At 41.2% G+C, this 22,244-nt stretch overlaps 1 protein-coding gene across 2 annotated transcripts in view; it reads left to right on the top strand.

The window, feature by feature from the left end:
- Positions 1–481: 481 nt before the first annotated feature.
- Positions 482–22,244, top strand: part of SMAP1 (small ArfGAP 1) — a 167,798-nt gene continuing 146,035 nt past the window's right edge. Inside the window, exon 1 of one of the 2 annotated variants that reach the window (XM_066359094.1) lies at positions 482–824. In XM_066359094.1, the coding sequence (XP_066215191.1) occupies positions 707–824 (118 nt within the window). In that variant the 5' untranslated portion in view covers positions 482–706. The remainder of the gene's footprint in view (positions 825–22,244) is intronic. The other variant, XM_066359095.1, reaches the window with a different exon arrangement.

Raw genomic sequence — 22,244 nt, 5'->3', positions numbered from 1 at the left:
TGCCTTGATCTGGTCACACCGGTGTATGAACTCGTCATCTTAGCATTTCAGGTCGAGCTCTATCCACTGCACCACCACAGATCAGGATGCTTTGTCTATTTTTATTCTATAGGTCTTTACTTCTAGGGCGGTGCCTGTTTCAAAACTGCAGGTGAATAAACATCAAATGAATAAACAAATCCACCCGGTCACTTTTATTTCTGCATTTCCAATGCTGTGCCATAAAGAGCAAGGCCAAGAAAGCAAGTGAAGGCCACTTTCCTTGACGGGGTCAGTCACGTTTCAAACATATGGAAACCCACAGCGGGCAGCACGAGATCGTTCTCTCGAATCACCTTGCAGCCTTGCGCGGGTAGAGCGCGGGCCGGCTTCCCGGGAAGTTCGGCGCCTGCGCAGCAGGCTCGGCGCCCGGATTCCTTCCTGCGGCACCACCCGGAAGCCAAGGCCCCGCCCCTCCACCCCCACCTCCCCTGCCGGCTCGGGCGGTGCGTGCGGGGCCGGCCCGGCGAGGAGGCGGGACACGTCGGCGCTGCCACCGCCGCCGCCGCCGCTCCTCCTCCTGTTTCAGCCGCCGCCGCCGCCGCCGCCGCTTCCTGGGCTGAGTCCGCCCGCGGTCCCGGCGGCGCCAGGTGCGTCTCTCCAGCCCGGCTCCTGCCCGCGTCCGCCGCCGCCGCCGCTGTTCCGGGCTCCCCGCCCGGCTGCCGAGATGGCGACGCGCTCCTGCCGGGAGAAGTCTCAAAAGCTGAACGAGCAGCACCAGCTCATCCTGTCCAAGCTGCTGAGGGAGGAGGACAACAAGTACTGCGCCGACTGCGAGGCCAAAGGTAGCGCGGGCGTCGCCGCCCCTGGCCCGGGCCTCCTGCAGCCGGTGACCTTCCCGTGGCTGCGACCGCGGCCGGTCGGCCCCGGCCCTGACGGGAGGGCGGGCGCGGGGCTGGAGTGGACCCTCATCTCCGCCCGAGCGGCGGCGAGCTCGGGCCCGCGGGCGCCGTCCCCGGCCCCAGCCTCCTCTCCTGCTCGGCCCCGGGGCCGGCCGGTGCACGCATCGCGAAGCTGGGACCCTGCACGGGGCCGGGGCGGGCGTAGGAGCGCGGAACCTGGCGCCGGCTTGGGCGCCGCTTGGGGTTACAGGCTTGTCCTTCTCCCGCCGTGGCTCACAGGTGCCTCCGTGGGTGGGGCCACCTTAAGTCTCCAGCCGCCCCTCGATCCTCCCCGGTAACTTCATTCTGCCTCTTCGGGCTCCGAGGCTTAGTGTCCCAGGTGGAGCCCTACCTACCTATCTGACAGCTTTTGTACAGGGTTTTTGCTTCTGCTTCCTGATAAAGAGAATAGTGGTCTTTTTGGGGGGATTGCAGTTTTACTGAAGAAAACAATAAGGGAAGAGTCTCTATTATTACTATTAGTAGTTTTTTAGTATGTTATTAGGCAGAAGGAATGGGAATTTCATTACATGAGTCTGTTGGGTAGTGAACAATGTTCCTGAAGGTTTTAATAATTAAAATCTCTGACCAGCTAGTTTGGGAGAATATATGGACACAGACAGGTTTGTGTGCCTCATAAACGTTGAAGGTACGTTTTAACTGTCTGGAGATGTAAAAAAAAACCCCGAATTTTAGTTCAGTTGGAGGGCTTTGGCCTTAGCCTTTGGAATAGACACTGTTTTTAGCCTGTATGTTTTGAATTTAGAGATCTGATTTGCATTTAACGTCTTACAGCTAATCCGAGGGGAAACGTGTTTCAGGTTTTAAAAAACAATCTCGTGTGGTTAGGCAGAGATCTTGCTTATTTGTAAACTGGTTGGTTGGTTTATTCGGTGAGAAATAGGTACTTCTCCAGAACAGGAGTCAGTCAGTCTTTGGGAATGTTATTTAAGGTTTCTGCATTATTTGACCTAGACTTTTCCTGAGGCTTTGCTGTTCTATAATACTGTATAAATGAGTCACGTTTCAGTAGGCTGATGTTTGATTTGGCTTAGCTACACAGCACCAGCCAGTTACCTCACTGCCATAGCAGGTACTGGATTACTGTAATAGAATATCTTCGGGGCACCTTTCAACTGGATTGAGCCAACCTTATATTCTGTGTGACCTTTCAGGTAATGATTTAAAAATGCCTGATTATTGTAATATTTGTTTACCTGATATTATGTGTGTGGTGTTTTGCGGGAATACTAGTCTGTATTAGGCTCAACTGCTCATTCATTGATGCACTAATAAAACTGTAAAATGGGCCTTTGAAAGGCCAGAAAAAGAAAGAAGCTGAGGCTATATAGTATGCATTTTGAGTAATAAGTAACATGGTTAAGTCGAGATGCTAGTGAACATGAAATCATTAAAAATAATAAGCTTCAGTAATTTAGGTATAGAAATAATTGAAAAACCATTTTTGTTCAAAGTATCTTTCCCCCAGAAAGTACTTTATAGAATCAGATTTTCATTAGTGTTTTTTAAAATAATTTATAGGATTTTTTTAAAGGCATTATTTACCATAGTTAACCATTCACTTTTTTTGAGGTGGGGAAGGAAAATCATGTACAAGAGTTTTATTTCTTTTGGCCTGAGGAATAGGGAGCACTAGTTTTGCTCACTGTTTGTATTGCTACTAAGGAGAATAGCAATATATCGAATACATGTCTTTTTTATTTTGGTTTTTGGTATTTTGTTTGTGGATTTGTTTGTTTTTGAGAAGTAGAGGAAGTGGGAGAGAAAAGTGTCAAGAGTTCAAGGGTGCAGCGTGAAGGGCACAAACTCCATAGTCATGGTTCAGAAAGAGCGTTACTTTTCTTGTTGCTACTAAATCTAGAATAATGTTAAAATGACCTTCTAAAGTATTTCACTGTTTTAACTTGATTTTTCTGGAAAAAAATCACACTTAAAGACAGTTACTGGTTTAATTAGATTTGATTTCATGGTTGTAATTGAAAAATTTGACATGATTGGACAACTGATGTAATTAAATACATTTTGTAAAGTTTTTGAGTTATTGATTGAACCCACTTATGAGCTCTTTTGATAGAATTCTTGGCTTTTTACATGATTTTAGATGTATTATATTTGCCAGATGACATAGTAAATATAGGCAGTGAAATTCAGACTAAATATACTTTTAAAATACAAGCTAAAGGTCCTATTCTACAGTTATTATAAAGAGATTCCCTACTCTGTGTGTATGTGTGTGTGTGTTTTCTTTTTTTTGTATTTTTCTGAAGCTGAAAACGGGGAGAGACAGTCAGACAGACTCCCGCATGCGCCCGACCGGGATCCACCCGGCACGCCCACCAGGGGCTACGCTCTGCCCACCAGGGGGCGATGCTCTGCCCCTCGGGGCGTCGCTCTGCCGCGACCAGAGCCACTCTAGCGCCTGGGGCAGAGGCCAAGGAGCCATCCCCAGCACCCGGGCCATCTTTGCTCCAATGGAGCCTTGGCTGCGGGAGGGGAAGAGAGAGACAGAGAGGAAGGAGGGGGGGTGGAGAAGCAAATGGGCGCTTCTCCTATGTGCCCTGGCCGGGAATCGAACCCGGGTCCCCCGCACACCAGGCCGACGCTCTACCGCTGAGCCAACCGGCCAGGGCCTCTGTGTGTTTTCTTTACTGTCTGGTAAACTCTACATCAAGCTTTTCATGTATTTTAGAGTTAACTCAATTTTCTTCTTTCAAAGAATGCCTCTCCCGTTGCTATTTGAGAACATATGCCAAAAAGTAAAGTTAAGGTTAGTTAACTCAATTTTTTTCAAAGAATGCTTTTCCTAGTGCTGTTTGAGAACATGTGCCAATAATTAAAGTTTAGGCTTCGATATTACCTTATTCTGTTGACTTAAAACATACTCCTCACAAAAATTAGGGGATATTTCAAAATGAATATGAAGTTATAAAATATCCCTTAATTTTTATGAGCAGCACAGTTGGCAGAGGTATGTCATTTGGATTTTGACGTTTTCTTACTGAGTCTCCAGTTTGTGTTTTCTAAATTGACAGTATATAGGAGGTAAGGAAAGAGAAAAGGATGACATAGGTACCAGTTTCCTGTTGTTGACACTACTCAACAAATTTGGTGAGCCATTGGAGAGTAAGAACAGGCAGATGTAGCTGCATTCTCTCTCCCTGGCTTCATTCAATATTCTGTTGGTAATTAGTTGGTACTTATGGAGCAGTGAGGATTTAGAGTCCCATGCCAACTTAGAAATTTAGTTCTTAGTATTTAAAGTTTTTTGTTTTTTTTTAGGAAAAGTAATTTTTATTGTGTTAAAATATACATAATATAAAATTTACCATTTTAACAATTTTTAGTGTACCCTTTAGTGGCATTTACTACTTTCTCATTGCTGTGCAACCATCACCACTATCCATCTCCAGAATGTTTTCTTTTTTTTTCATAAATAAATTTTTATTTTAATGGGGTGACATCAATAAATCAGGCTACATATATTTACATATATTAAAAAAAAACATGTCTAGGTTATCTTGTCATTCAAATCTGTTGCATACCCATCACCCAAAGTCAGATTGTCCTTCGTCACCTTCTATCTAGTTTTCTTTGTGCCCCTCCCCCACCCCTTTCTCCTCTCCCTCCTTCCCTCCCCCCGCCCCCGTAACCACCACACTCTTGTCCATGTCTCTTAGTCTCGATTTTATGACCCACCAATGTATGGAATTCTGCAGTTCTTGTTTTTTTTTGATTTACTTATTTTACTCCGTATAATGTTATCAAGATCCCACCATTTTGTTGTAAGTGATCCAATGTCATCATTTCTTATGACTGAATAGTACACCATGGTGTATATGTGCCACATCTTCTTTATCTAGTCTTCTATTTTTTTTTTTTTTTTTTTTCATTTTTCCGGAGCTGGAAGTGGGGAGGCAATCAGACAGACTCCCGCATGCGCCCGGCCGGGATCCACCCGGCATGCCCACCAGGGGGCGATGCTCTGCCCCTCTGGGGTGTCGCTCTGTTGTGACCAGAGCCACTCTAGCGCCTGAGGCCGAGGCCACAGAGCCATCCCCAGCGCCAGGGCCATTTTGCTCCAATGGAGCCTTGGCTGCGGGAGGGGAAGAGAGAGACAGAGAGGAAGGAGAGGGGGAGGGGTGAAGCAAATGGGCGCCTCTCCTGTGTGCCCTGGCCGGGAATCGAACCCGGGACTTCTGCATGCCAGGCCGACGCTCTACCACTGAGCCAACCGGCCAGGGCCTCTATTTTTTTTTTTTACAGTGATTAAAACCTTTAAGCAAACTTTTGGCCAATACAGCAAGAATCCATAAAAGAGAGTGGCTCTGGTCGTGGCAGAGCGATGCCCCGGAGGGGCAGAGCATCGCTCCCTGGTGGGCAGAGCATCGCCCCTGGTGGGCGTGCCGGGTGGATCCCGGTCGGGCGCATGCGGGAGTCTGTCTGACTGTCTCTCCCCCTTTCCAGCTTCAGAAAAATACAAAAAAAAAAAAGTGGGTCAGTGGCATTCTTTAGGCTAAAATGACAATGTTGTCTACAGTCTGTATTTTCATTATATCCCTACTGATTATCATAGAGACCAGCAGAAAACCCTACAGCCAGAGGCCCCCAAAAAGTGACGATATTCTAAAGATGGTCTAAGGAACTTCAGAGCTATGTATGGATACACAACTTCTCAAAAAACCCAAAAAGTTAAACCAGCAATTTACATAAAGATTTTAAAGTATTCATTAGTATTCTAATACTGTAGATTTAGAGGAAAGGGGGCACAAATCCAGGACACTCTATCCTTTAAGAGTACTGCTTTTACAATATCTTTACTCAGATCATTAAATTTATTTTCTTAGGAGAAGAAAATAACTTTAGGAGTCTGTATGTTGTATGGCTCCAAATAAAATAACTTAGAAACTGTTATATAATCTATAGCAACTGTTATTATCACCAAATAAATAAAACAACATATAGTACTGGTATAGCATTTTACTTTTGATAAATAGCTACTCTCCTCACCCCCAACCCCTGGCAACCACTATCTGTCCCTGTAAATTCTACCTTTCTAGCATTCCATATCATTGGAATCACACAGTCAGCCCCCAACTGACTTAGAATGATTTGACTTATAATTTGCAACCTTATAAGGTACAGAAGTTCACAAATAAATCACAAGATACTCAAAATTTTATTATAATATAGGCTTCATGTTAAATGACTTCACCCAACTGTAGGCTAACGTGTTCTGAACATAGGCTAACGTAAGTGCTCATAGTGTAGTCTAGGCTACACTAATATTCGGTAGGCTGAGTGTAATAAATCCACTTTTTACTTAACAATATTTTCAACTTACAATGAGCATGATGCCTCCATCTCTTTTCCAGAGAGCATGATGCCATCCAACCGCAGGAATCGGGCTGCTAGGACTCAGTGGGTTTCTGCCTGAATTTTGCCCCTAGCTCCATCAGCTCTGTCTGGGTGTAGGGCCAGACTACAGAGTGCTCAACTACCTGTGGAGAGGGTTGTGCCTGCCCCTGAGGCACTCTTGACTGCTGGGTTTATACCTTCTGGGTGATCACCAGCCCGGCTCTAAGTCTGCCAGCAGTTGCAGAGGAGTTGGAATCACCTGGTACCACCGACTCAGAGCCACTCTTCTGGCAAGAATACAGCTCCTTCAGCAACCACTTTGGCTCTTGCAGCTGCTGGCTCTCAGCCTGAAGCTGGAACTTGAGGTCTTAAACCTACAGTTGTTTCTCTAACAGCATTGCTGCGTGTTTGGTTTCTAGGGCAAATGGAAGCTTTTGAACCCACAATTCCTTTTCCAGTGACTGTTCCTGTTCCAGGTGCTGTTGGTGTTCAGCCTGCATTTCACACTGGAGCTCTCTAAAGCAGTCAGCTTCCTTCTCCAGCAACTGTTGCAGTTCAAGCCACTGTCAACATTCAGTCTGCAGCTCATCCTGAAGCTTCTGACCTTGTGCAGGCTCTTACCCAGAGTTTTCGGTTTCTGCTTGCAGGGCAAGCTATAAAAAACAGCCCATGGCCCCCAAAAGGAGAGCATGGGGAACCAGATGCTGGAGAAGAGCGGCCACTCCTCTCTTCCACCCTTCAAGGCTGTTGGCGGCTCCATACAGATCTGATTCGAATCCTGCCCATTATGTCAAATGTAATGCTGGTGGCCAAGACCAGGCAGGGTCACATTGGATTCAGGCAGACAGTCGAGGAACTGAAGAGGGGAAAATGTTGGGCCATTCCTGTTTAATAGATTCTCACAATGGTGGACGAGGCAATGGCGAGGGGTAAACCTCTTCTCATAGCAGCAGGCGAACAAACAGCAAAACAGCCCCTTGCGGTGTTGGGTGGGCAAACCAAAATCCACCCTGAGGGCAAGCACCTGTAGTCTTACATAAGTTATGAACATGTGGCTCTACCACATGCTCACACACTAATCATGCAAAGTGCAAGTGAGCAAGCCTAACACAGCTGTTTTCCCTACAGTTTTTACAAATTACTGAACTTGAGAGTGGTCTTGGGGGCCTAATGTAATTGGTAATATATATTTTCCTCTAGTATGTTTAACAGGATATGTTGGAGTCTCAGCATATCTCAGCTAGCTCTAGATCCTAACCTACTATCCAGGGTACAGCCCAGAGGAGCAGGTGTGAGAATGAGAGGAAATTCTGGCTTTATTGGGGTGATATGGAAGTGGGAACTTGGACTGTAGAGTCAGGATTTGAACCCAGGAGATCTGCCTCAGGTGTCAGTGCTGTTAACTACATGTTCAGTGGCATGAAAAATAGGAGATACTTTTGCAGTTGAAATTTTGTGATAGGAGAGGTATTGTTAGCACAAGACTCACCGTCAAGCTGACTTAATTTATCAAAGAAATAATTGCCAAATGTGTTCCACTGTGGACAGTGTCTTTAACTTATCTCTTTGCATCAAATAGAACCACCATAACTTCAAAATACTAATATAAACAAAACAATATTTTTTCTGAACACTAAACTCTGTTTTACAAATCAATTGACTGCACACTAATCCTTTTGTGGTGGGTTTTGTTTTTTTTTTTGTCTTCTTTAAAATTTGTGTTCTATTAATGCAGTTATGTACTTAGGTCAGGTTCTGATCATCTACCCTAGCATTTTAAACCATAGAAACATGAGAGGATTGAAAGAGCCTCGGTTAAGTGAGTAAAGCTAGGTTTGAGTTCAAGCTTTGCCTCTGACTTGCTTGGTGACCTGTTGTTTCCAACCTCATTGAAACTTACTGCACAGTTACTTCAGTTCTGATATGATCTGTTTTCTAAATCCCATGCCTCAAGTCACTTCTGTGTCAGTTTTACTGTTCTTTTTTTTTTTTTTTTTTTTTTGTATTTTTCTGTGGTGAGGGTTGGGGAGGCAGATAGACAGACTCGCATGCACCCAACTGGATCCACCCAGCAAGCCCACTAGGGGCAGTGTTATGTCCACCTGGGGTGTTGCTCCATTGCAACCAGACCCATTCTTGTGCCTGAGGCGGAGACAGTGGAGCCATCCTCAGGACCCGGGCCAGCTTTGCTCCAGTGGAACCTTGGCTGCGGGAGGGGAAGAGAGAGACAGAGAGAAAGGAGTCGGGGAAGGGTGGAGAAGCAGATGGGTGCCTCTCCTGTGTGCCCTGGCCGGGAATCGAACCTGGGACTTCCACAGGCCAGGCCAACGCTCTACCACTGAGCCAACTGGCTAGGGCCTGAGTATATATTTACTATTGTTAATTTTTAAAATATTCTGTTATTGAGGGTTTATATTTTTGTGTCTTATTGAATTTGAATTATAACATCTTTATGGTTTTTAAAGCTTTCCAATGATGACTAATTCTTGCTGAGCAATTTTACCTCGTGTTATCTTTAATTATCTCAAGCCATGTAGGAATATTCCTCACAGGTTGAGGAGTCCTTTTGTTTGAAACTGTTTTATTTTTAAGCTTTTTTGGAGAAGAATAAAATCAAAGAAAGCACTACCTCTTCTAGTTAGCAACTAAAGCCAGGACCCCTTTTTAATCATCATTCTAAAGAAAAGACCTATAGGCCTGTTCAGTTTTCAGTCACCATGTATAATATTTATACATTTTTCAATGTCCGTAATTTCTACCTGTGATGTAAGGTAAAGTTATGTTACCTCGATATGGCATTTAGCTATAGTACCACATAGAAATGATTTTTAAAAATATTTCACAGAGTTTAGCTGCTGTTGCAATATATACTAATTTCATGCTCACATATATTCTGAATGGTAAATGTGAGGACTTTGAGAGTCCAAAGAGGAGAGAATTATAAGCTTTTTAATAATTCTCCATTCTCTGTGCCCCGTTTGCTCTCCCTACTCCACACCCCAACAGTTTTTGGTCTCCATTTCACAAGAGATCCAAGTGATTGCTTTTAGGAGTGACTGATGGTAGACCTTCAGATAGCTGTCATTGATCTTTTGTAAAGAGTGCATTTCAAGGACAGGGATCACATCAAACCCAAACTTAAAAAGAAAATAAAGGGATTTTGAAAATTCTGTGGGAAATCATATTAAGATAGCTTTATCTCCCAAAAGAAGGTTTATAAACTATAGTTCAGTCTAGAGGTGTTCATGCATTTCTGCTCTTGAAAGTTGCTCTTGGTTGTGGGGTGGTGATGGTGTATGATATAAAAAACTAGCAAGAATATTTTATTTAAGTGAATTATGGTACTTACTGGTGTATTAATTTTCTACTACTGCTATAACAAATAACAAATTTATTGACTTAAAACAAAATTTATCATGTTACAATTCTAGGTTAGAGTCCAAAATGAGTGTTATGTTATAAATATCACCTGTGGTGTTTGCCTCATAATCTTCCCTCTATCTTCAGCGGGTCATCTTAGATGTCTCTCTCTCTCTCTCCCCCCCTCCCCCCTTCTCCCCCTTCCTCCCTCTCCCATCTTTCCCCCTCTCTCATCTCTCCCCCTCTCCCATCTCTCCCCCGCTCCCCCTTCATAACTCCCTCCCTCCCTCCTGTTTTCCCTCTCTTCCATCATATCTGCTTTTATGGCTCTCTTTTTTTTTGAGAGACAGAGAGGTAGGGAGAGAGACAGGAACATCGAGCTGCTCCTGTATGTGCCCTGACTGGGGAGTCAAATCTACAACCTTTACTCTCCAGAATGATGCTCCAACCAACTGAGCTATTCAGCGAGGGCTTAATTTTTATTGATTTTTAAAGACAGAGAGGAAGGCAGAGGGAGGGGAAGGGGAAGAGAAGCATTTATTTGTTGTTCCACTCAGACTTGCTTTCCTTGGCTGCTTCCTGTGTGTGCCCTGACTGGGGATTGATTCTGCAACCTTGTTGTTTTGGGATGGTGCTCTTAACTGACTGAGTAACCGGCCAGGGCCCTTATATGGTTCTTTTAAAGACCCTTGTTATTACATTGGGTTTATATGGATAATCAAGGATAAAACCATCACAAGGTCCTTAACTTAAACACACTTGCAAAATCTCTTTTGCCATGGAAGGTAACATATTTACAGATTCCAGGGATTGGAACATGGATATTTTTGAGGGGCAATACCATGGTTACAAGTGGATTTGTGATAAAAATTATATGTTGAACCTAGACTTTTATAAAAGGTATTGCTTTGGATGTACTTACGATAGTACAGGATGATCAAGTACATAAATACAATTTAAAGTAGCCTTTCTCACAGAATTTATCTTAAAAATATCATATGCATGCAAGAGTCCTTTAACCAACTCTTTGCAACATGATTATTTATGTAGCAAATCCTTACAAATTTATGAAAGAGTTATTAGAATCAATAATTGAGTTTATCAGGGTTGTAGGAATCAAAGTGAACATAGAAAAAATGATTTCTGTATGCTAGGAAGCAGTAATTGAAAGTTAAAATAAAAATTACCATTTGTAATAATAAAAATATGAAAATTTAGAGAGAAATTTATAAAATATGGGCAAGATTTGTGTGCTAGAAACTACCAAAGATTGCTGAAATTAAAGAATACCTAAAGAAATGGAGAAATACACCATGTTCATGGTTTAGAAGACACAATCTTTATGTCATTTTTTTCCAAGTTTATCTTTAGATTCAACATGATTCCAGTCAAAATCCCAGAAGGCTTTTTTTGTAGAAAATGACTAGCTGATTCTAAAATTCATAAAGAAATGCAAAATCAAAGGTCCCCTTAAAATCTGAACAGTTGTGAAGAACATTGGAGTTCTTACACATCCTGATCTCAACAGTTATTATTGTAAAGCTATTATATTCAAGACAGTGTTGTGTTGGTGTAAGGACAAACACAGATTAATGAAACTTGATAGTCAAGAAATAGACTCAGATTTAAGGTCAGTTAACTTTTTTTTTTTTTTTTTTAGAGACAGAGAGACCGACAGACAGACAGGAAGGGAGAGAGATGAGAAGCATCGACTTGTAGTTGTATCACTTGTTCATTGATTGCTTCTCATATGTACTTTGATTGGGGGGGTTCCAGCCAAGCCAGTGATCTCTTTCTTAAGCCAGCAACCTTTCAGACTTCCCCAAACTATGGCCCGCGGGCCACATGCGGCCCCCTGAGGCCATTTATCTGGCCCCCCACCACACTTCCAGAAGGGGCACCTCTTTCATTGGTGGTCAGTGAGAGGAGCACTGTATGTGGTGGCCCTCCAATGGTCTGAGGGACAGTGAACTGGTCCCCTGTGTAAAAAGTTTGGGGACCCCTGCTAGGGTCAAGCCCATGGTCATGGGATCATGTTGATGATCCTATGCTCAAGCCGGCAACCCCATGCTCAGGTTGGATGAGCCATGTTCAAGCCGGTGACCTTGGGTTTTGAACCTGGGTGCTCAGTGTCCCAGGTTGACACTCTGTCCACTGTACCATCACCAGTCAGGCAAGGTCAGTTAATTTTTAATGGAAGTGCCAAGGTAATTCCATAGGAAAAAGGACAATCTTAACAGTAACAACAAAAAAAATGTACATTGATCTTTATCTTTCACCATACAGAATAGTTAACTTGAAGTGGAAAATAAAACTTAGTTTGAAATAAAAAAAACTATAAAACTTCTGGGAGAAAACATCTGGGACCTTGAATCAAGCAAAGATTTCTTTTTTTTTTTTTTTTTTTTTTTTTTTTTTTTTTTTTTTTTTTTTTTTTTTTTTTGGCGATTTTCTGAAGCTGGAAACAGGGAGAGACAGTCAGACAGACTCCCGCATGCGCCCGACCGGGATCCACCCGGCACGCCCACCATGGGGCAACGCTCTGCCCACCAGGGGGCGATGCTCTGCCCATCCTGGGCATCGCCATGTTGCGACCAGAGCCACTCTAGCGCCTGGGGCAGAGGCCACAGAGCCATCCCCAGTGCCCGGGCCATCTTTGCTCCAGTGGAGCCTTGGCTGCGGGAGGGGAAGAGAGAGACAGAGAGGAAAGCGCGGCGGAGGGGTGGAGAAGCAAATGGGCGCTTCTCCTATGTGCCCTGGCCGGGAATCGAACCCGGGTCCTCCGCACGCTAGGCCGATGCTCTACTGCTGAGCCAACCGGCCAGGGCTTTTTTTTTTTTTTTTTTTTAAGATTTCTTGTATAGAATAAAAAACACAATCTATATAGATAAAAGTGAGAAAATGTATGTCATCCAAATTAAAAACTTTGCTTTTCAAAAGACAGTGTTTAAAAAATAAGAAAGAAAAATAATAGGTTGGAGAAAATATACTGAAAAGGGCTTTCATTTGGAATATATATAAAGAAGTATTGCAGTGGATGAGTGGATTAAAAAGCTGTGGTACATGTACACAATGGAATACTACATGGCTGTGAAAAAGAGGGAAATCTTACCTCTTGTGACGACATGGATGGACCTGGAGATTATTATACTAAGTGAAATAAGCCAGGCAGAGAAAAAAAATATCATATGATCTCACTTTTTTGTGGAATCTAATGAACAAAGTGAACAGAGGAACAGAATAGAGACAGAGGCAGGGTCACAGGGACCAGAGGGACAGCTGTCAGAGAGGAGGGGGATGAGGAGATGGGGTCAGAGAAGGGGATGGGATTAGTGTAATTATATACACATAACAGGTAGATACAGATAACAGAACAACAAATCCCAGAAGGAAGGGGGGAGGGAAGCCAAGGAGGGTAGAATGGGGGACATGGAGGTGGGGGGTGAGGGAATTATATTGAATGGGACACTTGAATCCATGTTAACAATAAATTAAAATTAATAAAAAAAGAAATATTGCAACTTAATTTAACAAGATAAAGTATGTACTTGAATGTTTATTGTGGTTTTATTCATAACAGCCAAACTCTGGACACAATCTAAAAGTCCATCAGTTGGTGAATGAATAAAACTGTGGTACATCCATACAATGGTATAATATTGTACTTTGCAATATAAAGAAGCAAACTAATGATACAGTCAGTAACATGAATATTTAAAATGTTAAGCTTAGTGAAGGAAATCTATACACAAATGGACTACATAATTCAGTTGCTCCTCTAATTATGATAGGGGTATTTCCCTTTTAAACTCATTGTAAGTTGAAAATATTGTTAAGTAAAAAGTGGATTTATTACACTCAGCCTACCGAATAATAGTGTAGCCTAGACTACACTATGAGCACTTACGTTAGCCTATGTTCAGAACACGTTAGCCTACAGTTGGGTGAAGTCATTTAACATGAAGCCTATATTATAATAAAATTTTGAGTATCTCGTGATTTATTTGTGAACTTCTGTACCTTATAAGGTTGCAAATTATAAGTCAAATCATTCTAAGTCAGTTGGGGGCTGACTGTGTGATTCCAATGATATGGAATGCTAGAAAGGTAGAATTTACAGGGACAGATAGTGGTTGCCAGGGGTTGGGGGTGAGGGGAGTAGCTATTTATCAAAAGTAAAATGCTATACCAGTACTATATGTTGTTTTATTTATTTGGTGATAGTAACAGTTGCTATAGATTATATAACAGTTTCTAAGTTATTTTATTTGGAGCCATACAACATACAGACTCCTAAAGTTATTTTCTTCTCCTAAGAAAATAAATTTAATGATCTGAGTAAAGATATTGCAAAAGCAGTACTCTTAAAGGATAGAGTGTCCTGGATTTGTGCCCACTTTCCTCTAAATCTACAGTATTAGAATACTAATGAATACTTTAAAATCCTTATGTAAATTGCTGGTTTAACTTTTTGGGTTTTTTGAGAAGTTGTGTATCCATACATAGCTCTGAAGTTCCTTAGACCATCTTTAGAATATCGTCACTTTTTGGGGGCCTCTGGCTGTAGGGTTTTCTGCTGGTCTCTATGATAATCAGTAGGGATATAATGAAAATACAGACTGTAGACAACATTGTCGTATTAGCCTAAAGAATGCCACTGACCCACTTTTTTTTTTTTGTATTTTTCTGAAGCTGGAAACGGGGAGAGACAGTCAGACAGACTCCCGCATGCGCCCGACCGGGATCCACCCGGCACGCCCACCAGGGGTGATGCTCTGTCCACCAGGGAGCGATGCTCTGCCCCTCCGGGGCATCGCTCTGCCAGGACCAGAGCCACTCCAGCGCCTGGGGCAGAGGCCAAGGAGTCATCCCCAGCGCCCGGGCCATCTTTGCTCCAATGGAGCCTTGGCTGCGGGAGGGGAGGAGAGAGACAGAGAGGAAGGGGGGGGGGTGGAGAAGCAAATGGGTGCTTCTCCTATGTGCTCTGGCCGGAAATCGAACCCGGGTCCCCCACACACCAGGCCGACGCTCTACCGCTGAGCCAACCGGCCAGGGCTGCCACTGACCTACTTTTAACTTCAAGGGGTTGTATAACTTTTTAAGATATTGGAATTTTTTTGTTGTGAGGTCAGCAGCTCATATTTTAGGATTTGGAAATCGTTATTTGGGGGAAATTCAAATCAGAGTTGGCCAAGCTGGAACCCTTTTCCACAGTGAGTCTTAAGTTTCTGAGCTTCTCTTCTAGCTTAGTAAATTACCTGAGGTCAGGAATAGGCCTACTTTTATCTCTTCCTATTCCAGAAAATAAAGTAGGATCATATCTTTACTGATCGTGCGACTATTATGACTTCTTAAAATTTGTTGAAAAAAATTAAAATTAATTTGTTATCTGGTTGTGCATATAAGGATTCCCCTCTTAGACGGGAATAATTCCCTGATTTTAATTACTTTCCATTTAGCCAAAATGAGCTATAGCTCTAATATTATGCCATTTTCAGCATCTAGACTTTATAATTAAATAGGGGTTGTCTCAAATTTATGACTTCTCTTAATAATTCTTTCCTATTGTTGAGTGATACTCTTTTTTTTTGATTAATTTTAATGGGGTGATGTTGATAAATCAGGGTACATATGTTCAGAGAAAACATCTCTAGGTTATTTTGACATTTCATTATGCTGCATTCCCATCACCCAAAGTCCAGTTGTCTTCTGTCACCTTCTAACTGGTTTTCTTTGTGTCCCTCCCCTCCCCCAACCCGGGTGATACTCTTTTTTTATAACAATAGAGTGATAGATCTTTTTTCCTGAGAGTAGCTTGCACCTGTGTAGTGTTTGTGATAATAGAACATATATTTGCGTAAGTAAACAAGACAAAGTTGTGGAATACTCGTAACAACAGAGAACGTAGCATGAGCTTGATATTGTAGATCAGGGGTCCCAAACTTTTTACACAGGGGGCCAGTTCACTGTCCCTCAGACCATTGGAGGGCTGGACTAGAAAAAAAAAAAACTATGAACAAATCCCTATGCACATCGCACGTATCTTATTTTAAAGTAAAAAAACAAAACGGAACAAATACAATATTTAAAATAAAGAACAAGTAAATTTAAATCAACAAACTGACCAGTATTTCAATGGGAACTATGCTCCTCTCACTGACCACCAATGAAAGAGGTGCCCCTTCAGGAAGTTTGAAGTGCGGTGGGGCCAGATAAATGGCCTTAAGGGGCTGCATGCACAGGCCCTTAGTTTGGGGACCCCTGCTGTAGATAATAGGGACTTTCACAAACTTGCTATAACTTTGTAAAAAACCTTCTCTGCATGCTGAATAAAGAAGAGTGGAAAGACGATTTTATTTCAAGGCTTTTGACCTGCAAACCAGGAACTCAAGGCTATGGTAACAATGAATTTTGTCATAGACTAAGGGAGCAACATGGAAATTACTTGGCTTTTTCAGCTGATTGGTGGTCTACTGAATTTTTTTCTTATTTGTATCAGGGTAGCTAAGTCAGGGGAACAAGGAAGTCTAGAGATGGTGTGAACAGACTTAGTGTTTGGAGATTGGCTACTCATGACCTCTACTGATTAAATCACTGAGAAGAGCTCTACATTTCCTGTACAGTTAGAGTAAGTTTCCTTTACGAACCTGTGTTGACCATCTCCAATTTGTTTTTAATATAAGTCACTCCATTTTAATTTTGTTCTATATACCTTCTAGTCTTGAGAGTATGAAATCAAATCTTATGTGATTCGATTTTATACTGTAATTAGCTTTGACAAGGCTTTAAAACTTTTTAAAGAATAGTGTATATGATTTAAATTATTAACAACTTTGTATATTTATTCTTATGAAAACTAAAATTTCAGTACTTCAGCAGAGTTAACTAACTTTCATTAAAGGAAAGAAACAAAAGTTTCTACATTTTAACCTGTTCTACTTAAATATAATGTCCCTATAGGTAGCTATTCCTCAGTTGTTTCTCCTTGGCAGCATGGTTTCTTGTATATGTTTTAATGTTTAATTTGTATACTCTTAAGTGTTGATAAGTTAATGGATTATCTATGATGATTATTGCATCATATAATGTATACATAGCATTTATACAGAGTTTGATGTATAATAGGTTGTCAGTAAATGTTGGATTTAAATCTAAGGCTTGTATGATTAGATCCATAAACAATCCTGTTCTTTGAACAGCAGTGGGAAAGAACAAGGTTCCATATAAAACTGAAATGTGTGCAATTAAAGCCAGGTTCCTGAAATCTCTTAATTTTTATTCTGTCTGCCAGAGTGAGTTTAGATAATAAAGATAAAATGGATACAGTCCCATGTACAGTGTCATTCACTGAACATTTTAGCTATTCTTATTTTACTAGGTATTTAAAGAGGAATGAGGCATGGTAAATACTCTCAAGGTGAAAAATTGTGCTATTACTGTGTTTGACCAGAGCATTTAGTAAATGTTAATACCCTCTCTCATTTCTCTTGAGAGTCTCGTGTGTTCTCCTTTTGTATGGGTAATTTATGCAATTTCCCAGCAATCTCAAGGATATTAAATGTTCCCACATTAGATGTAGGAACTCTGAAATTTAGAGAGATTGCTAACTTGACAAGAGATGCAATTGGTGCTAGGATTTTAACTGAAATCTGCCAGACTCCAAAGACAATTGTGCTTCTTCTGATGTCAGATACTTGTCTTGGTGTGCTGGAGCAGACCATGAGGAATGTTAAGACAACCGGGTAACCACTTTAGACATTCCTGGCTTGAGCCCTTTTTGCGCCTACTTCACTGTAGACCGTCCCGCTCTGCTGGGTCCTTCCTGGGACCTGCCGAAAGCGGAAGGCTGCTGGGCCTCTGAGGAGCCTATTGAGCTAGGCTTAAACGACTCCCTAGTTTTGAGGTCGAGTCTGGGGTGCGTAATGTACTGGTGGGCAGATTGCCAATCCACATTTGTTTCATTTCATTTAAAATTTTATTTTATCTCATTTTATCTTACTTCATTTCAAAATTCAAATCTGTATGGATGTTGTATGCTCACCTGGATAGATTTCAGAGTAATTCAGGTATGTGGTGATGAAAACTTGAATGCCAGAGGGAGACATTTTTGTAACTGTTAATCCTAATCTGGAGGGACCCGAAACATTGAAGACTCAAAGAAAGTCCGACGATTACACACCAAAGCTTTATTGTCTAGCTTGGCCAAGCGGCAGCAACTCCAACAGGAATCTGAGGGAGAGCGCGCCGGCCCTTTGTTCTATAATACTTAGTTTTTATAGTTTTGTAAGTGGGAAGTACAGAAGCAAAAATTGTAATTTGGAGCCTCTTACCACTATTGGTTATAGTCATATGTCCTTTAACATGATAGGACCATGTTCAATTTGCAAGCCATACATCCTTTTGGAGAAAACAAAATTTACAAATCAACACATTGGTAGAAAGATGTCTCTTTATATATTAAAAGGCTTTCCTATGTTATCTAGTGTTTATCTGCTATCTCTCTGTCTAGAGTCACACGTGTTAATCACACGCATTTACATAGGAGAGGTAGTTTCTGTGGGGACAAATGCCCGCAAATGGCTCATTGCTATAAGAAAAGGTTTATTTTGGCTTTTCTTTCCCTGCACCTGGATAGCCATTCACCCCTTTCCCCACAGGTGTGGTGGAATGTCTGGGGATCCATGTTTTCCTCCCCTTTGCATTTACAATACAATGCCAATCACACAGTATAGAGACTATTCTCACAATTTCTCTGCACACCTTAACGCAAATTAATAAAATGTTCTCCAAGCCTCTTAAAATATTAATATTCTGTAGCTTTTGGTACCTTACAACACCTGCGGGTGAAGTGGTGCAGTGGCTCCTCACAACACACATTTAAAAGGCATGTTATTCTTGTTAATATATTGATACAGATGTTGAGATGATCATATAAGCACAATTTTAATGTGCCCTTGGTAACTGAATTTTTAAATTAAAGCAGAAAACTACTTTTTTCCCTCTTCCTTCCAATTACTTTTTAAGCTCATCCAGAGTTTCCCATATAAGCAAAGTGCTTCTTCTGATTATACCTAATTTTGTGGTTGTGAAATATTTCTGAATTAAAATTTTTTCTCTTATAAGCTGTGATTACCTCATTAAGATTAATTTTTGTTGTGTTTATTGTAGGAAGTCAAAAAAGATAAATTTTATCCAAATATTTGATATACTTTCTCTTATTTATAACATGATTTCCTTTTCTATTTTCATTAAATTACTATTTTTCTAACCAAAGGTTGCTAGTCTATTGCTGTTATTTCTCCTCCCATATTAGCAGATTAAAATAAATGTTTTTTCCTTGTGGAAATTCTGCTCAACTATTATACTGAAGCACTTTTTCCTCTCTTGTTTATTTACTGAAAATTAGTTGTTATTTGGAATTTTTTTTCTAGTGGAGACAATAATTTTACTTTCATAGATGAGGTGAGGCTATTAGGTGACTGCCTTCTTTTGGGGGCTTTTCGCTCTTGTCCCAAATTCAGGCAGTCATACTTTTGACTGTTATTAACTTAGTTGTTTAAGTGTGCTTGTAAACAACAAGAAACAAAGTGGTTTTTTTTTTTTAAACCTAAAATAAATATATAGTTTTCAAAAAAGTAGTTGATGGGACTTTCAGTTTCCAGTCTGGCTTCAAGTCTCTAGCCCAAACAAATGAAAAGCTGAGCAAACTGGAAAATGAACAACTCTTCCCAGGTCCTTCAGAGAAGTGAAGTTACAGGGCAAACTGCTGTCCCAAATATTGGAGAGACAGACAGGAGAATATGTAGTATTTAGAGAATCACAACTCCAATCACAATGCTGGGAACCAGTACTGGGGTAGGAAACCGGAACTGTAATTTACAAATTGCTTTATGCTCAGTGTGAACAAATCTGAGAGTCAAAAACTCCAGGAGGCCTGACCAGGCAATGGTGGAGTGAATTGATGATCTCTCTCCCTTCTTGTCTGTCAGTCCCTATCTGTCCCTCTCTGTCTCGGTCTCAAAAAAAAATAAAACCCCAAAATGCAAGTGTTCTTTCTGTTTGTGTATGTTTTGACTTACACCAAAATTTGGGTTACGTCCCTCTTGTAGGAATGGAACTGTGTCGTAACTAGAGGACCCCTTGTATTCTTCATATCAAACTTGTGTTTAATGTCTTTTACCAAGTCAATGATACGAAAAAAATTGGGAGCAAGAACTCTTCTAACTTAAAAGGAACTTAAGTGATATAACCAAATACAGTGCTTGGTCCTTGAGAGGATACTTTTTTGAAAAGCCCTTTATAGAAAAAAATTTTTTGGATGCACAATTATGGGAAATAGAATACATACTGAATATCAGATGACATTGAAAACTTAGTTAATTCTGTAGGTATGATAACGATATTGTGATTATGGGGATAAAATTCATAGTGTTTAGAGATTTATACTGAAGTATTTAGGGCAGGGGTCCCCAAACTTTTTACACAGGGGGCCAGTTCACTGTCCCTCAGACCGTTGGAGGGCCGGACAATAAAAAAAACTATGAACAAATCCCTATGTACACTGCACATATCTTATTTTAAAGTAAAAAAACAAAACGGGAACAAATACAATATTTAAAATAAAGAACAAGTAAATTTAACAACAAACTGACCAGTATTTCAATGGGAACTATGCTCCTCTCACTGACCACCAATGAAAGAGGTGCCCCTTCCAGAAGTGCAGCGGGGGCCAGATAAATGGCCTTGGGGGGCCGCATGCGGCCCGTGGGCCGTAGTTTGGGGACCCCTGATTTAGGGGTAATATCTTAAGATATTTCAGTTTCAACATAAGGATGAAGATAGGGCAAATAGTAACAATTGTTGAATCTGGACAGTGGGTAGGTATATGGGTGGGTATTCATTGTATGATCCTTTGTGTCCTTTCTACATTTGAAAATCCGGTTAATAAAAGTTAAAAAAAGATTCTAGTTTTTGTGCCAAAGAACAATCTCAGACTAGCTACTAACAAGGGATGGGACCCTTCTGGACTTAAAAAGTGTTCAGCTCACCGTGGTCTGCAGTTTTCTCCAGTTAGAAGGATAGCATTAATTAGCTAGTTGCAGCTGACAATATGGATCTGGACATTTCATGTAATCTTGTACTGAATGATTACTTTTTTAACATACAGTTATCTCTCAGTACCAGAGGGGGACTGGTTCTAGGACTCCCCCAGATACCCAAAATTCATAGATTCTCAAGTCTTTATATAAAATAGAATAGTATTTTCATATAACCCCTATACTTTAAATTATGGCTACATTACTGATAATACCTAATACTGTGAAAATATTTGTTATACTGTATTGTTTAGTCTATACTGACAATTAAAATAAAATCTGCACATGTTTAGTACAGAATATCAGCCACTGTAGGCCTAACTGCAGTGGGACATGTCAGCAACAATATAGCATTTTTTGTGTGTGTGATAGAGACAGAGAGACAGAAAGAGGGACTGTAGGGACAGACAGACTGGAAGGGAGAGAGATGAAAAGCATCAATTCTTTGTTGCGGCACTTAGTTGTTAATTGATTGCTTTCTTATCTGTGCCTTGACCGGCAGGCTATAGCAGAGCGAGTGACCCCTTGCTCAAGACAGTGACCTTGGGCTCAAGCTGGTGAGCCTTGCTCAAATGAGATGAGCCCACGCTCAAGCTGGTGACCGCAGGGTTTCAAACCTGGGTCCTCCATGTCCTAGTCCGATGCTGTATCCACACTGCGCCACTTCCTGTTCAGGCGTATCATTTTTTTTTTTTTAAGATAGACAGAAATAGACAATCAGGAAGAGAGAGATGAGAAGAATCAACTCATAGTTGTGGCACTATTAGTTATTCATTGATGGTTTCTTATATATACCTTGATGGAGGGGTCTCCAGCTAAGCCAGTGACCTGTTGCTCAAGCTAGCGACCTTTTGGGTCCTGTCTGTGTTCCCACACTCAAGCGGTGACCCTGCGCTTAAGCTGGCGCCTCAGGGGTTTTGAACCTGAGTCCTCAGTGTCTCAGGTGCAGATCGACACTACCCATTGCTCTACCACGTGGTCAGCAACAATAGAGCATTTTTTAGGGGAATGTTTTTGATCTGTGGGTGGTTGAATCTGCAGAACCCATGGATACTGAGGGCCAAACCTTATCAACTATGTATTCTGAGCATACTCAGAATTTGAGTAAACAAACAAAAACAACAACAAACAACAACAAAAGCGAGAATTTTAAAAAATTCAAATAAACTATTATTGCAAAGACAGTGTGATTAAGGAGTAATTGAATTAGCTGTTGGCTCTTTATGGTAGAACTGTAATTATTTTAGGATGCTGGCCAGAAAAAGGATTGTCATGGAGCTGTTTTAGTGCTGTCTAGCTATTTAAAGATCATTTGAAAATGTAGTTATGAATGTTCTAATTTTACTTCTCCATCACCCTGTTTTTCAAGGAAACATTGTAAAAAACTGCTGCAAACTGTGAAAATACACCAAAATATCTAATGCTAATCAGTATTTTTGATTTTGTCTGTGGGATTACATAAGAAGTATTCATTTTACAAATGTGGTTTTGT

Source organism: Saccopteryx leptura, chromosome 1 (genome assembly GCF_036850995.1).
Source record: "Saccopteryx leptura isolate mSacLep1 chromosome 1, mSacLep1_pri_phased_curated, whole genome shotgun sequence".
NCBI lineage: Eukaryota > Metazoa > Chordata > Mammalia > Chiroptera > Emballonuridae > Saccopteryx > Saccopteryx leptura.
The sequence above is the reverse complement of the archived record's forward strand: the minus strand, read 5'-3'. Positions and strand labels throughout refer to the sequence as shown.